The sequence below is a fragment of the Panulirus ornatus genome, chromosome 1 (assembly GCF_036320965.1).
Source record: "Panulirus ornatus isolate Po-2019 chromosome 1, ASM3632096v1, whole genome shotgun sequence".
NCBI classification, from domain to species: Eukaryota; Metazoa; Arthropoda; class Malacostraca; order Decapoda; family Palinuridae; genus Panulirus; species Panulirus ornatus.
The window spans coordinates 45424806-45443310 of record NC_092224.1 but is presented as its reverse complement, the minus strand read 5'-3'; the positions used below and the strand labels follow the sequence as shown (position 1 = coordinate 45443310).

Here is an 18505-nt window from a genome sequence, read left to right as displayed (position 1 = left end):
CGGGCACATGTGCTAGTACGTGCACTGGTAGGAGGTACTAGTGGGTTGTGTAGGTATTGGTCAATCACATTGGTTAAAATACGGATTTAGCCGACAGGTCCGCTTGTAGAAATGCCCATAAGTTGTTAAATTACAATATGATTACTATGTGATTACTACTTGTGTCTTATGATGAGAGGGTATTATACTTCTGTTAGCCCGTCCTTTACCTTGCATACATACAATTTCTTTCCTTTTATATAAATACATACACACCAGCTAGAGTCAGGTATGTGTGTGTGTGTGTGTGTGTGTGTGTGTGTGTGTGTGTGTGTGTGTGTGTGTGTGTGTGTGTGTGTGTGTGTGTGTGTGTGTGTGTGTGTGTGTGTGTGTGTGTGTGTGTGTGTGTGTTTGTGTGTGTGTGCTTCATACATTTCCTACATACATCGCTTGCTGATCATTTTAGAGACTTTCTGGAAAAAGAAATCAGATGTTGCTGTACAGACGGAGGTGCTGGGTTGTATCAGTGTGTGGTGCAGGGGATTAGAGTGGACGTGTCTGGCCTACTCAAGCAGCAGGTTGGTCAATAAAATCAACTTTCAGAAGCCTTGACCCAACCTGTGTCGCAAGGAATATCATTTATTTTTTTTCTGCTTTTTTCATAAGGTATTATGTTACTGATGACGTATTTCTTCACAAACCTGCCGGCAAAATACGTTCACCTTTCGCAGGGTTTCCTTGACAGTGAATGTCAACGGCATGATAGAGGAGATATCGTCAGCACGACACGGCCGCTGACCTGCAGACGAGACAGCAAGGGTGTGTGGTGGTCCGCGTCAGTGGAGAGACTACTGATTTAGCCTTGTTAGGCCTCTGGGCAAGAGAGGGTATGTGGTGGTCCGTGTCAGTAGAGAGGCTGCTAATCTAGCCTTGCTGGGGTCCCTAGCCAAGAGGGGGTGTGTTGTGGTTCGTGGCTATAGAGAGGCTGCTGATCTAGCCTTGCTTGGGTCTCTGAGCAAGAGAGGGTGTGTGGTGGTATGTGTTAGTATAGTGGTTGTTGATCTAGCCTTGCTGGGGCCTCTGGGCAAGAGTGGGTGTGTGGTGGTCCGTATTAGCAGAACTCCTTCAGATCTAGCCTTTTTATTGTTCCAATCAGAGCTCACCCTGCTTAAGTAGTCCAATTCTGGTTCTCGAACTGCAAAACCGATGAGAAAAAACTAGAATAAGAACACAGACGGGCGTTAGAATGAATTAAAGCTCTTAGAAATATGTTGCGTAAAGTGGGTTAATGAGGAAAGACTTGGTCGTAATAATCTCTAGTGACTTTAAGCCAAATAAGCAGTGCATGGAAGCAGCGAAAAGAGCGAACAAGTTTCTTAAGATTCATTGGTAGGGCATTCAAACTTATGGAAATAATCCTTACTGTTTACAGTTCACTAGTGTGTTCCCATCTTGAAGACTGTACTTAGTTTTGCTTACATTACGTGAAGACATGGAATGGAGAGAGTACAGCCTCGAGCTATCAAGATGATTACATGATTGAGAAACAAATCCTATTAAGAACCGGCTACACGTTTTTAATCTATCTTAGAAAAGAGATCAAGAGATGATCTCATACAGGTATTCAAAATTATCAAAGGTTTTGATAATCTTGGTCTAACAAGCTGCTTAAGACATGATTTGTCTGATTTCACATGTAGCAGTTGATAGACTCGTCAGCAAACGTTTCATTTCAAATGAAGCAAATCACCAATAAGAATGGTTGTAAGCAGTACTATAGATACGTTTCAGAACAGACGTGATGAATATCCACGATTAACGTTATTTTCTTCTCCTTAGTCACACTGACATCTAATAGGTTTTTTCCTTGAATTATATATATACATTCTGACTTTTACTATATTAAGCCGTTAAGTTTCTGAAGTCATCCATCGTTATAAGCGTCCTCGAAGGGACCCAGTGGTCTGCTGCTGTTTGAATTCCTTTGTTTTCCTCTGTATTAACGTAATGTCTAATCATCTTGGAAACCATGCTTAACACTGACACTCAGATCTGTCTCTTTAAGGACCAGAGATCTTTTCAGGTGCTGATGGCTCTTGCTTCTTGAGCATTATTCACATAAAGAAGTAATTCGTTCTCCAAGATATCCATAAGACGACTCCGTTTCCCAGCACTCTTTCGACACACTACATCACTACTATTTGGCCATTGGTGGTTCGAGAATAGACTGTTTCTGTAACTATATCGACCACTGAGAGGTCCAACTAGGACCTCCCTCTAACGCACAAGATCTTTTACATTTATGTTTATCTTTCTCTTACCCACTTTTTTCCCAGCCCTCTTAACACCATTTCTCTTCTTGCAAATCTGGCTTGGACAAGGATCTACGTCCGTACTGGAGTCTTGGACATAAGAAATACACCACACACCACCGTATTCCATACACCACCACGCACTTCCAGGCACCAGCATCTCCACACTCCGTCTTCCATTAGACACCACACCACTACACACCATTCTATAAAACCATCCACCAAATACTTCGAAGCACCATCAACCCTACATTCCGTCATGCATCGCAGTCACTACGTACCATTATGCATCATGCATCACAGCTACTATGCACCAATATACGTAATACGTCACATTCACTCAGCACCATTATACGCCAATTACTGTAAAATGTCATGCACCAGACATTAAACACCATCCTGCACTGTAACAGACCATGCATCATCACCGGTACAATTTATGGACAACATGCTCTATGTTGTACCAGACCCAGCATATATCGGTGTCAACACCTTGCACAATGTTACAACACAGAAGAGTAGGAGGTGAGGAGGGAGGTGGTGGGTTCAGGCGCCAGTACTTCTTAGAGGTGCGGCCAAGGTCACACCTCCCTGACTGCCACCTACGCATCAAATGATTTGCAAATAACCTCGATAATCACAATGATATTCAATTAGACGACTTGTGTGTGTGTGTGTATATATATATATATATATATATATATATATATATATATATATATATATATATGAGCTTCCCAGTATACGGAACATAATCTGTGATATGATGGTATTTTTCATGATAAATATCCCAATAATTCTTCCACAAAACATACCAAATGGTCAAGAGTGTCGATCATGTCTTAGGCCTAGGGTCGTGACCAGAGATTGTTCAAGAATAGATTGTTGTCGTTAGGTAAGGCAACACCTAGGCCCGGGAGTCAGCTGGTGTATTCAACACTTTACCTACGACAGATCATTTTCAAAAACCACACTGTCTGGCAACTCCTGCCTACATGCCTCACTCTCTGGCAATTGTGTTCAAGGACAATGAGTCCCATTGTCTGTGGAATGTCCCACGTCAGATTACCAGTGTGTTTGATGCGGTGGAACTTCCCGCCTCATGCCTGCACAAAGGATCAGTAAAAGTCTCAACATATTGTCACAAGATTCCCATGTTTCCTTTTTCTATGACGATCATTCTTTATATAAGTGATGGAAGCTTGTGTTGCCATGAGGCGCCGTACACCAGAGTCTACCAATTCCGAAACAAGTATTTCTTGTAGGTTACTGAAATGTCCTGCCGACCTCTCGGGTAATGGGAAGAAACGATAACATAGTGTTTATCTATCTTTAGTCATTTTTATATACGTTATTTAAGTCAAAATTACGTGTATATTCATAGAGTGAAACAACCCACTTCCCGGCCGTCAGACAACTCCAGTAGACATTAACATAAACTGAAGAGGTGTAAGACATTAACTTAAACTGAAGAGGTGTAAGACATTAACTTAAACTGAAGAGGTGTGTGGTGTCCGTTGTCTTGTCTCAGTCAGCAAAATGCAAACCCCGGCTTCCACGGTAAACGGGTGTCGTATCATCGATCTAATGGGAACTGGGGTGTAAATATCCCGCCTTTCTTGGAGAGAGCGAGGGAGAGAATGGCAGATGGTGAGGATCAGCCTATGTAACCCTACAATATGACTGGGCCATCTTATACCAGTACCTCACATGCCATACTATGGTCTAATCAGTCACGGGCATTAGGGTCATCCATATGATGGACCATACTAAACCGAACCTCATTTTCAACACAAGCAGAGGGTGTCTTGAGCAGGGTAAAATAAGTATCGAGAAGTTAGGAAAAGTGGTCAAAGACCTGGTTTCTCCTGATGAGGAATGCCCTCCCACTGGTGTACTGCTGGGTACACATGATAAACCACGGGTTCAAAAGCATCCAAATTCCCTTCTTTCATTTTTAGCTTCCCACAGTTCCACTTCCATTACCAATATCTTACTTCCCACAGCACCAGTTCCATCACCGATACTTTACTTCCCACAGTCCTAGTTCCATCACCAATATCTTACTTCCAACAGCACCAGTTCCATCACAAATACCTTACTTCCCACAGTATCAGTTCCATCACCAATACAATACTTACCAGAGCACCAGTTCAATCACCAATACCTTACTTCCAACATTGCCAGTAAATACCTAACTTCCCACAGTACCACTTCCATCACCAATATCTAACTTCCCACAGTACCAGTGCCATCACCAATACCTTACTTCCCACAGTTCCAGTTCCATCACCAATACCTTACCTCCCACCGTTCCAGTTCCATCACCAATACCTTACTTCCCACAGTTCGAGTTCCATCACCACTATCTTACTTTCTACAGTCCCAGTTCCATCACCAATACCTTTCTTTCCACAGTTCCAGTTCCATCACCGATATCTTACTCCCACAGTACCAGTTCCATCACTAATACCTTTCTTATCACAGTGCCATCACCGATATCTTACTTTCCACAATACCAGTTCCATCACCAATACCTTACTTCCCACAGTTCCAGTTCATCACCATTACTTTACCTCCCACAGTTTCAGTTCCATCACCAATACCTTACTTCCCACAGTTCCAGTTCCATCACCATTGGATTACTTCCCACAGTTCCAGTTCCATCGCCATTGGGTTACTTCCCACAGTTCTAGTTCCATCACCATTGAGTTACTTCCCACAGTTCTAGTTCCATCACCAATATCTTACTTCCCACAGTACCAGTATCATCACCAATACCTTACTTCCCACAGTTTCAGTTCCATCACCAATACTTACTTCCCACAGTTCCAATTCCCTCACGAATGTCTTACCTCCCACAGTACCAGTTACATCACCAATACCTTACTTCCTAAAGTTCCACTTTCATCACCAATACCTTACTTCCCACAGCACCAGTTCCATCACCATTACTTTACTTCGAACAGTACCAGTACCATCACCAATACCTTACTTCCCACAGTACCAGTTCCATCACCATTACTTTACTTCCCACAGTTCCAGTTCCATCACCACTATCTTACTTTCCACAGCACCAGTTCCATGACCAATACCTTTCTTTCCACAGTTCCAGTTCCATCACCGATATCTAACTTCCCACAGTCCCAGTTCCATCACCAATACTTTACTTCTCATAGTTCCAGTTCCATCACTATTACTTTACTTCCCACAGTTTCAGTGCCATCACCAATACCTTACTTCCCACAATTCCAGTTCCATCACCATTGGGTTATTTCCCACAGTTCCAGTTCCATCAGCAATACCTTACTTCCCGCAATTCCAGTTCCATCACCAATGCCTTACTTCCCACAGCACCAGTTCCATCACCAATACCTTACTTCCCACAGTACCAGTTCCACCACCATTACCTTACATTCCACAGTTCCAGTTCCATCACCATTACCTTACTTCCCACAGTACCAGTTCCATCACCATTACCTTACTTCCCACAGTACCAGTTCCACCACCATTACCTTACTTCCCACAGTTCCAGTTCCATCACCAATACCTTACTTCTCACAGTACCAGTTCCATCACCAATACCTTACTTCCCACAGTACCAGTTCCACTACCAATACCTTACTTCCCACAGTACCAGTTCCACCACCAATACCTTACTTCCCACAGTTCCAGTTCCATCACCACTGGGTAACTTTCCACAGTTCCAGTTTCAACACCTAAAGTCAATGGTGTAAATGACTTGAACACGGCCCACCTATAGTCAATAGTTTACCTAACCAGGACATGACCCACACACAGTCACTGGTGTACTTCAGCAGATCATGACCCACATACAGTCACTGGTGTACTACAGCAGATCATGACCCACATACAGTCACTGGTGTACTTCAGCAGATCATGATCCACATACAGTCACTGGTGTACTTCAGCAGATCATGATCCACATACAGTCACTGGTGTACTTCAGCAGATCATGACCCACATACAGTCACTGGTGTACTTCAGCAGATCATGACCCACATACAGTCACTGGTGTACTACAGCAGATCATGACCCACATACAGTCACTGGTGTGCCAGACCCGGACTAAGAGGCAACTACTCATCATCAGGCCAGGTAGCTGTAACAGCTGGCTTGACTGTACAGTACCTTGTGACTGGAATCACGTGGCCAGAAACACATTCCCAATGTGACGCTCACGTTCTTTTAACACCAACTTGGAGAAAGTGGGCTACGTGGGACCACCTCAGTGAGAAGACTTCACCAAAGGGTCAGCTAAAATGAAGAGGTGCACTGTCAGCTATGTGGAGACGATGCAGTCTATGTGATACCTCCCAACAGACAATATATGTGGACATAACATAGTCTGAGGGAGCGGCTAGGAGGGCGAGGTGTTCCCTGAGAAACTGACTACGAAGCGAAGGTAGTCGCCTCTCTGTGGCCATGAAATTGCTGTAGACCAGCTTTGAGGTTGACACATCCTTATGGCTGGAAACGTGGCCCAGCATGTTTGAAGCATATCAGCAGAGATTCAATATCATGTTACCAATCACCCTAGCAAGTGAGATTCAGTATCATGTTACCAATCACTTAGGTAGTTAGTTGCAGGTGTCAGGAGGGAGGGAGTTAGTTTCGCTGTATCTAAACTGAGATGAAACTGTATTTATTCTAAGTTTCAAATTGCCTGGTGACTAAGATTTATTCTTATCATTCAAGTATAGCCTTCACGTGAGGCCATCTCCTACTGTGTAATCCTGTGATGCACTTGGCAGTGTACATAACGTTGCCCTAAGTCTTATTCTTGTGTATTAACCATATCCATATAACAGCGTGTACAGAGCAAAGAACAACAAACTGGTTGGAAGACCATGTGTACACAGACCAGCATGGACGCCGAGGACATCACACATGATACACCAACTGCAAAAAGTGGTCGTGTGTTTCCTGAGTTCAGCTACTTGGTGAAAGACAACATAGGCAGGACTGAAAAAAAAGATATAAGAAGAGGAACGACATGTTGTCTGACATTAGTGAGTGGGAGAATGAGATGTATAACCTGAGTGTAACGTACGCTAGTACAACACAAGGTTACGAACACTACAGGGGAGTCACTGGATGTGAGTTGATTAGAGAGACGAAGGTTCTGGCAAGACTATCATTACTGCTACTTATGTGTTACGGGGAATGTGTTACACAGGTGTTGGCTCGTCTCGTAACACTGTATATATGTACCCGGTCTTTACTCATATGTATGTACATATGTATGTGCACATACCCCAGCCAAAGCCATGTATGTGTGTGTGTGTGTGTGTGTGTGTGTGTGTGTGTGTGTGTGTGTGTGTGTGTGTGTGTGTGTGTGTGTGTGTGTGGACTATAGCAGAGTAGGAAGGGTGGCCTCCAAATTTCACTATATTGCCAAACATATAACTTTTTATTATGCACATATTCGTTACATATAATTCCACCAATCGATATTATAATATGAAAGACAATGACGATATCTATACGAGAGACAATCATGATATTTTGCTTTAAGAAAATATCTAGAAAATATATTGTTCAGAGAAGCTCAAGCCGATTATATCGTTGTCAGGACCACTATGACATCAACAAGGTGAAAGTCAACAACCACAGATTACGTAAGACTATATAAATAAAACACTTTCACTAGTACCTAGTACAGGTACCAGTCTGGGGAGGTGCAACTCATGCTACCTAGTACCAGGTGCACTGTGAGATGGTACCAGGTTAACACTCTCACTAATAATCTGGGGAGCTGGAGCAGCCCTAGCACCACGTCCACTGTCGCCTAGCACTTGATGATGACGGTCCTGGTGATGATGATGGTTGTGACGGTCCTGGTGATGATGATGGTTGTGACGGTCCTGGTGATGATGATAGTTGTGACGGTCCTGGTGATGATGATGGTTGTGACGATCCTGGTGATGATGATGGTTGTGACGGTCCTGGTGATGATGATGGTTGTGACGGTCCTGGTGATGATGATGGTTGTGACGATCCTGGTGATGATGATAGTTGTGACGGTCCTGGTGATGATGATGGTTGTGACGGTCCTGGTGATGATGATAGTTGTGACGGTCCTGGTGATGATGATGGTTGTGACGGTCCTGGTGATGATGGTTGTGACGGTCCTGGTGATGATGATGGTTGTGACGGTCCTGGTGATGATGATGGTTGTGACGGTCCTGGTGATGATGATGGTTGTGACGGTCCTGGTGATGATGATAGTTGTGACGGTCCTGGTGATGATGATGGTTGTGACGGTCCTGGTGATGATGATAGTTGTGACGGTCCTGGTGATGATGATGGTTGTGAGGGTCCTGGTGATGATGATGGTTGTGACGGTCCTGGTGATGATGATGGTTGTGACGTTCCTGGTGATGATGATGGTTGTGATGGTCCTGGTGATGATGATGGTTGTGACGGTCATGGTGATGATGGTTGTGACGGTCCTGGTGATGATGATGGTTGTGACGGTCCTGGTGATGATGATGGTTGTGACGGTCCTGGTGATGATGATGGTTGTGACGGTCCTGGTGATGATGATAGTTGTGACGGTCCTGGTGATGATGATGGTTGTGACGGTCCTGGTGATGATGATAGTTGTGACGGTCCTGGTGATGATGATGGTTGTGACGGTCCTGGTGATGATGATGGTTGTGAGGGTCCTGGTGATGATGATGGTTGTGACGGTCCTGGTGATGATGATGGTTGTGACGGTCCTGGTGATGATGATGGTTGTGACGGTCCTGGTGATGATGATGGTTGTGACGGTCCTGGTGATGATGATGTTGTGACGGTCCTGGTGATGATGATGGTTGTGACGGTCCTGGTGATGATGATAGTTGTGACGGTCCTGGTGATGATGATGGTTGTGACGGTCCTGGTGATGATGATGGTTGTGACGGTCCTGGTGATGATGATGGTTGTGACGGTCCTGGTGATGATGATGGTTGTGACGGTCCTGGTGATGATGATGTTGTGACGGTCCTGGTGATGATGATGGTTGTGACGGTCCTGGTGATGATGATAGTTGTGACGGTCCTGGTGATGATGATGGTTGTGACGGTCCTGGTGATGATGATGGTTGTGACGGTCCTGGTGATGATGATGGTTGTGACGGTCCTGGTGATGATGATGGTTGTGACGGTCCTGGTGATGATGATGGTTGTGACGGTCCTGGTGATGATGATGGTTGTGACGGTCCTGGTGATGATGGTTGTGACGGTCCTGGTGATGATGGTTGTGACGGTCCTGGTGATGATGATGGTTGTGACGGTCCTGGTGATGATGATGGTTGTGACGGTCCTGGTGATGATGATGGTTGTGACGGTCCTGGTGATGATGATGGTTGTGACGGTCCTGGTGATGATGATAGTTGTGACGGTCCTGGTGATGATGATGGTTGTGACGGTCCTGGTGATGATGATGGTTGTGACGGTCCTGGTGATGATGATGGTTGTGACGGTCCTGGTGATGATGATAGTTGTGACGGTCCTGGTGATGATGATGGTTGTGACGGTCCTGGTGATGATGATGTTGTGACGGTCCTGGTGATGATGATGGTTGTGACGGTCCTGGTGATGATGATAGTTGTGACGGTCCTGGTGATGATGATGGTTGTGACGGTCCTGGTGATGATGATGGTTGTGACGGTCCTGGTGATGATGATGGTTGTGACGGTCCTGGTGATGATGATGGTTGTGACGGTCCTGGTGATGATGATAGTTGTGACGGTCCTGGTGATGATGATAGTTGTGACGGTCCTGGTGATGATGATTGTGACGGTCCTGGTGATGATGGTTGTGACGGTCCTGGTGATGATGATAGTTGTGACGGTCCTGGTGATGATGGTTGTGACGGTCTTCGTCATGATGATAGTTGTGACGGTCCTGGTGATGATGATGGTTGTGACGGTCCTGGTGATGATGATGGTTGTGACGGTCCTGGTGATGATGGTTGTGACGGTCTTCGTGATGATGATAGTTGTGACGGTCCTGGTGATGATGATAGTTGTGACGGTCCTGATGATGATGATTGTGACGGTCCTGGTGATGATGGTTGTGACGGTCTTCGTGATGATGATAGTTGTGACGGTCCTGGTGATGATGATAGTTGTGACGGTCCTGGTGATGATGATGGTTGTGACCTTCCTGGTGATGATGGTTGTGACGGTCCTCGTGATGATGATAGTTGTGACGGTCCTGGTGATGATGATAGTTGTGACGGTCCTGGTGATGATGATTGTGACGGTCCTGGTGATGATGGTTGTGACGGTCTTCGTGATGATGATAGTTGTGACGGTCCTGGTGATGATGATAGTTGTGACGGTCCTGGTGATGATGGTTGTGACGGTCCTGGTGATGATAGTTGTGACGGTCCTGGTGATGATAGTTGTGACGGTCCTGGTGATGATGATAGTTGTGACGGTCCTGGTGATGATGGTTGTGACGGTCCTGGTGATGATAGTTGTGACGGTCCTGGTGATGTTAGTTGTGACGGTCCTGGTGATGATGATAGTTGTGACGGTCCTGGTCATGATGGTTGTGACGGTCCTGGTGATGATAGTTGTGACGGTCCTGGTGATGATGATAGTTGTGACGGTCCTGGTCATGATGATAGTTGTGACGGTCCTGGTGATGATGGTTGTGACGGTCCTGGTGATGATAGTTGTGACGGTCCTGGTGATGATGGTTGTGACGGTCCTGGTGATGATGGTTGTGACGGTCCTGGTGATGATAGTTGTGACGGTCCTGGTGATGATGATAGTTGTGACGGTCCTGGTGATGATGGTTGTGACGGTCCTGGTGATGATGATAGTTGTGACGGTCCTGGTGATGATGGTTGTGACGGTCCTGGTGATGATAGTTGTGACGGTCCTGGTGATGATGATGGTTGTGACGGTCCTGGTGATGATGATAGTTGTGACGGTCCTGGTGATGATGGTTGTGACGGTCCTGGTGATGATGATAGTTGTGACGGTCCTGGTGATGATGATGGTTGTGACGGTCCTGGTGATGATGATGGTTGTGACGGTCCTGGTGATGATGATAGTTGTGACGGTCCTGGTGATGATGATGGTCTGTGACGGTCCTGGTGATGATGATGGTTGTGACGGTCCTGGTGATGATGAGTTGTGACGGTCCTGGTGATGATGAAGTTGTGACGGTCCTGGTGATGATGATGGTTGTGACGGTCCTGGTGATGATGATGTTGTGACGGTCCTGGTGATGATGATGGTTGTGACGGTCCTGGTGATGATGATGGTTGTGACGGTCCTGGTGATGATGATAGTTGTGACGGTCCTGGTGATGATGATTGTGACGGTCCTGGTGATGATGGTTGTGACGGTCTTCGTGATGATGATAGTTGTGACGGTCCTGGTGATGATGATAGTTGTGACGGTCCTGGTGATGATGATGGTTGTGACGGTCCTGGTGATGATGATGGTTGTGACGGTCCTGGTGATGATGGTTGTGACGGTCCTTCAACTATTTGGACACAAACATCAACTAGTGTACCACTAAGGTGTGTGTCTACGTGAGTGCTTATTTGTGGTATGAATTGCGACGTCCCTAGCACAGATGTCTCACAAAACCTATACAGGTGTGGTGTATGCCTAGCACAGGTGTCACACAACATATGTACAAGTGTGATGTATCCCTAGTACAGGTGTCACACAACACCTGTACAGGTGTGGTGTATGCCTAGCACAGGTGTCACAAAACATCTATACAGTTGTGATGTATCCCTAGCACAGTTGTCACACAACATCTGTACAGGTGTGATGTATCCCTAGCACAGGTGTCACGCAACACCTGTACAGGTGTAATGCATACCAAGCACAAGTGTGACACAACACCTTTATAAGTGTGATGCATCCCTAGCACAGATGTCACACAACACCTGTACAGGTGTGATGCATACTTAGCACAGGTGTCACACAACACCTGTACAGGTGTGATTTATACCTACCACAGGTGTCACACAACACCTGTACAGGTGTGATGCATACCTACCACAGGTTTCACACAACACCTGTACAGATGTGATGCATACCTAGCACAGATTCACACAACACCTGTACAGATGTGATTTATACCTATCACATGTGTCACGCAACACCTGTACAGGTGTAATGTATCACTAGCACAGGTGTCACCCAACACCTGTACAGGTGTGATGTATCCCTAGCACAGGTGTCACACAACACCTATATAGGTGTGATGGATGCCTAGCTGAGGTGTCACACAACACTTGTACAGGTGTGATGTATGCCTAGCATAGGTGTCAGACAACACCTGTACAGGTGTGATGTATACCTAGCACCGGTGTTGCACACCTGCACAGGTGTGATGTATACCCAGCATAGGTGTCACACATCACCTGTACAGGTGTAATGTATACCTAGCACAGGTGTTATTCAACACCTGTACAGGTGTGATGTATCCCGAGTGTACATCTGCCTCCTGGATGACCTCTGACAATGCATGCGACGTCATTCATACCTGGTGATTCATGCTTCTTCTTTGCATGAAACATTGTTATCGTGTGTCATAGGTAGTTACAACCGTTGCCCTCACCTGCCTGGATGAGGGCATGACGCTGCCTGCACAGTTCGACCCGCCACACTGGCTTCAGTCTTATGCTTGTAAGCAACGATAAGAGAACCTGCCCGCCAGTAGCCTATATGCTTGCAAGCTCACATGACTTGCTCACGTCTAGTGTCATTATGAACATATTAATACAACTCATGACAGGAATATATTTCACTTATTTCCAGTTACAAACGAGGGTCTCGTCAATAATGCCATGGTTGGTGCAAATGATCACAGACAATACATATGATGAGGTAGGTTTCACTACCGTGCATAAAGTTAGTCAACAAAACCGATGTGAAAGTGTTATGAGATCTTAGACACAAATCATACCGATGTCATGAATGGGGCAAGCTGGGAAGACACCGGCAATGAAAACATTATCAACCAACCTGAGTTGGTAAGACATCAACAACAACAACAGCAGCGGAGGGAGCATAATACACCATCCAACTCCAGAACAAATGTTGGAATACTGCAATAACGAATTGCCTGAAGTTAAAGAAATTAGCACACAAGAAACTCCGAGACAAATAACTAAAATGACAAAAAAAATTGAATAAATTTGCGTAGAAAATTAGCTTTATTTTTAGCAAATAATTCTTAAAATAGCACCAAAAAATACTTTAGAATTCTATTGCTGTGTCAGAAGTAGGACAGTGATTACTCAGTAAGTAGGTCCATGACTAACGGCAAAGGTGAATTAGTTCATAATGATAAAACCAAAGTAAAGATCTGATATGACTTCTTTTTCATTCATATATGCCACTGACAACAACTTGTGTTCCTGCTGTTGTTCTATCGATAGTGGACGATAACATTGTGCAACATACTCACATCCATGGCCAAGGTATACCGTTCGCATTAAATGGAATGAAATAAGTAAAACTGCAGGTCTTGATAAACTTTACAGGAAAACAATGAAAGAAGACAGAAATGAGATGGTCAAATGATTAACTTTTCTCTTTAATAAGTCACTTACAAATGGGTAAGTTCACGGAATTGGATTTTGCCAATATAACAACCAAAACCAGGAAAAAAGAGAATAAGTTCCTGCATAAAAACTATCGCCCAATTAGCATGACGACCGTGTTTGGTACACTTATAGGAATCAACCTTCAAAACAAGATTACTTAAAGAATCACCATTTGATGGACGATTCACAGTTCGGTGTCCGACCAAGTGTTAATGTTTGACATATATGCCTCATCAACAATTGCGAGCAAAGGTAAAGTCGCATCGTATCGATGTCGATGTACTTCGGTTGATAAGACGTAAACAAAGGGTATAGACACTCAAGGCTCAGAATGGTGACATGTAACAAAGGAGTACCACAAGAATCATTTTTGGGACCTACTATTTTTCTGATGTGTATCAATGACAATTACAACGATATAAAGCTGGGAAGTAAAGCTTCAAAACGTCAATCAGTTAACGCAAAGTTTGCACATCGGTGGCAGAAAGAGGAAATCCAATATGTACTCAGTTGTTGAACAATGTATGAATGAGGGAAAAGACCTGCGTGCAATGATCTTCAACAGCCTAAACCCAAGTAAGGAAGGTGGGAAAGATATGAAAAGGTGAGACAAACTTAAGGCATCGCTAGGTTGGACATTGGAATTTGAGTCTAAGGAACAAATTCTCACTTTTTACCATTTCCAGGTGAGTCTTAATTGAATGATGTGTTCAGTCTTGGTTGTCCTACTTCAGGAAAAACGTAGAACAGAGCACAGTAGCCAGCTGCCAAATCCATTTCTTGACTGAGAAACAAATTCTCTCAGACCCACCTGCAGTACATGATCTAAACTACTTAAGATCTGTAGAGAAAATATTCAGTAAAAGTACAGATTATTATCAAAGGCGTTGACGGTGATGATCCAAGAACTTACCTGAGATCATATCCGTCTGTATTCACTCATAGTAATAAGCACAAACGTAGAAGTAAATGGTCGACGTCACAAGAAGCGAAGTTCTTGTTGTCAGGACTAAAATTATAGGAATGATTTACCAGTCAGACAATTAGGAAACAATACATTAAATGATTTACCAGTCAGACAATTAGGAGCCAATACAATAAATGATTTACCAGTCAGACAATTAGGAAACAATACATTAAATGATTTACTAGTCAGACAATTAGGAGCCAATACAATAAATGATTTACCAGTCAGACAATTAGGAAACAATACATTAAACGAGTGTGAAAATAATCTATCGGGCTACCTGTAACCCAGTGCACGAGCGTTATCATATGTCGCAACCGTTAAAAAAGTTTATATAAATTTCCTCTTAAATCATCTTTTAACCTTTCCACTCTGTCCACACTAGCCGTACTGTTTGAATGTCTTTGCGTCACGCTGTAAATTAGTCATTACAGGAATTCTGTCAGCAGGTTAGTATTGCTGGTTGTGATGAGTGTGGTGAGCGCCGGTGTGGGCCAGCGGGGTCGTGGAGAGCGTCATGTGGTGTACGTCAACCAGAACAACAACCCGTCTTTACTCTATATCAACGCCGCCTCGGGATCTGCCGCCACCTTGGACAGCCAGTCAGAGACCTCGGACATCATCCAGCTGATCTTGTACCCGGCCAGCAAGGTGGGTCATCTCCAGCTTGACACCAACTTTCACTCCCAATTTGTCCCATACCAGCGTCTTTCTTGCCTCTGCGTCACTTAACGGCGCTATCACCGTGTATCTTGACTTTGTGACACTATCGTCCAGTATCTCACCATGACCCTACATCTTCACATTGTGTCACCTTGCATCCTGTGATCACCTGTTTCTACTGTATGGAGAAGGAGTTCTACACACCATCTCTTAAACTTTCTCCACCATCATACAACTTCTTACACGTGTGCATTATTCAGTATCTACCATTCATCCACTAGTCCTATTAAAGAAAAATTCTTCTTTACAGGTTTGCTAATTAGTTTCTTGCTTACTATCATTTCATGGCCTTTGTTTGTTCAATTCTTGCATCTCTCAAAGAAATGCTAACTAATGATGCACAAATGGCGTAAAAACTTCAACATTATGGCCAAGTTATCTCCGACATTATGGGCAAGTTACCACCTACTCATCTCTCTTCCATGGTGGACACATGTAAAGACTGTAACTGATCGATTTGTGCTGGTAACCCAAGCAAATTTATTGAGCACCCAATGCTTACCCTGTGAGCGGTAGCGCAAAACGATTACAGGGGTCACAAAGGGTCTTACTCAGACCCCACTGGGTTGATATTACATAGGATGTTACAGTTCATAGCAGGCATTTTATTACGTACATTACTTAGTTTCGCATGGTAAGTTTTACCGAAAAGATGCAAAAAGTGGATAAAAACTTAGAATTTCGGGGTTTGTTTAGATCTATCCCTAAAAGGCTCTATTTTTTCACTTTCTAAAACATAATGTTCTAGTTTGTGTCCAAATCTTTGACTAGAAACTTTACAAACTCACTTAACATCTTCAGATAGGCCAAAGCGCCACTAGTACCTATAGCCTAACCTTCGTCTAGCAGTTACATTATGTAATCTGATGATCTTACTACTTTCTCCATACACATGTTTACTTTGCTCACTTCACTGTAATGGAAAATGTTTCTCCTAGTCTTATCTGAACTCGTCTTCGTGCCTCAAACATCTCTATCAGTTCCTTTCTAATTACAGTTTTGAAGGTCCTAATTGACAACCCAATGTTGTTTTCAGCTTTACTAAGTGCAAGTTTGGCTAAAGTATCAGCTTTGTCATGCTCACGGAGGCTTATGTGAGAGAGAATCTAAAACAATTTGATTTGAATCCCTTAAGCAATAGTGTATGAGTATTTGTCTCTATCTTCAGAGACCAGCATGTTACATTCTGATCTCAGGGTGTTAAGGGCAAGTAGTAAAGATAGATAATCAGAGATAATTAAACTGTCTGTGGCAGTGACTTCTGCCAACGCAAGAGCGATAAGCACGGGCGACAATTTAGATTATAGAGTATGTGTCCAGTTACTTTTTCTACCATCTTTCCCTAATCTATTACCATTGGGCTGGATCACAATGGCAGCACTACCTGCCCTCCCAGTGGCAGAGTCGCGAGAACAGTCAGCATAGATGAACTGGGCTTTGCTGTTGTCAGTCTGGAGTTTCTGTATATATTCAAGAGCGCTGGTCTTGTCTAACTGTTGAAGGTGAAAATTATAAGTAGTTAGATTCTTGGGTGGATAAGTAGGTGTAGTGACTTCAAGGGGAGTTATCCGCCAAGGAGGCAGGAAATGCTGCTGCTATGTTATATATAGTTTAACAATCATTGGAGACAACACTATCTGGATCACTACTTTAAACCAGCTTCCTTAACTTAGGTCCCATCTTTTATCCCTTCCTCTAGACTTTCCACATCAATTCTTTGTGCGTTGACTAAACTTGAAAAGTATATTGTATTTCTGGCCTAATTTAAGATGTAGTTTGTGGAATCTATCCTTATATACTACACTTGAAAGCAATGCTGATACCTGCCAACTGAGCTGGTCTTTACAAATCCCCGGTGACAGGTTGCTAGTGCTCACCTCTAAGTCCCTCTCACTCACATATTCTGGTGACAGGTTGCTAGTGCTCACCTCTAAGTCCCTCTCACACACATATTCTGGTGACAGGCTGCTAGTGCTCACCTCTAAGTCCCTCTCACTCACATATTCTGGTGACAGGTTGCTAGTGCTCACCTCTAAGTCCCTCTCACTCACATATTCTGGTGACAGGTTGCTAGTGCTCACCTCTAAGTCCCTCTCACTCACATATTCTGGTGACAGGTTGCTAGTGCTCACCTCTAAGTCCCTCTCACTCACATATTCTGGTGACAGGTTGCTAGTGCTCACCTCTAAGTCCCTCTCACTCACATATTCCTGCAGCTTATTTCTTGCAAGATAACATTCATACAGGAGACTTCTTCTACCGTGTCTCATCCATATTTCTGAATTTACTCGAGATGAATTTCATCATCCGTATATCAGACTGATATTTTCAGATTGTTAAGGTTCCTTTGCAGATTGATGCAAACTTCCTCACTTCCTTCATGATCTTGATAACACCTACAAACATATTCAGGTAAGAGTCCAATCCTCTGGCAGATTATTTACACAAATCAAGAAAAGCAATGTTCTCAAGACTAAACCCTGTAGCACACCAATGTTGAGCATCAAGCCATTACAGGTTGACTCCTCTGACATCCGTCCATTGTTCCTTTTCAGTCACTGTCACATCGTTCTTACTTCTCCCTGAAAATTCAGCGCCACAATCAACCTCCTAAATCGTACAGTGTAAAATGTTTTCTGGTAGTGCACATACACACAATCCACCCAATCTTTATTCTATCTACAATGGAGCTCAACCTCTCGTAGAAGTTTAAGGTTCTGTTACCTATGACCACCTTTTGCATTCGTATTGTGTCTCCCTCAGATCCGTATTGTGTCTCCCTTGTGTATTTCACTTTTACAACCAATCCATTTTTTGGGGAGTTGGGGAATGGTGCATAACTTTTTCCAGACGGCACTAGGTTGACAGTTTTCCTGGTCTACCTGTCACCCAACGGCAGCATCACCCTCAGACACCACCAATCTGT

General features: G+C 44.0%; 1 protein-coding gene across 2 annotated transcripts in view; it reads left to right on the top strand.

Moving 5' to 3' along the window:
* The window catches only part of LOC139748878 (superoxide dismutase [Cu-Zn]-like), a 52300-nt gene that overhangs the window by 10403 nt on the left and 23392 nt on the right, over positions 1 to 18505 (top strand). The window contains exon 2 of one of the 2 annotated variants that reach the window (XM_071662252.1): positions 15306 to 15507. In XM_071662252.1, the coding sequence (XP_071518353.1) occupies positions 15306 to 15507 (202 nt within the window). Of the gene's footprint in view, positions 1 to 15302; positions 15508 to 18505 lie in introns of both variants that reach the window. The other variant, XM_071662255.1, reaches the window with a different exon arrangement.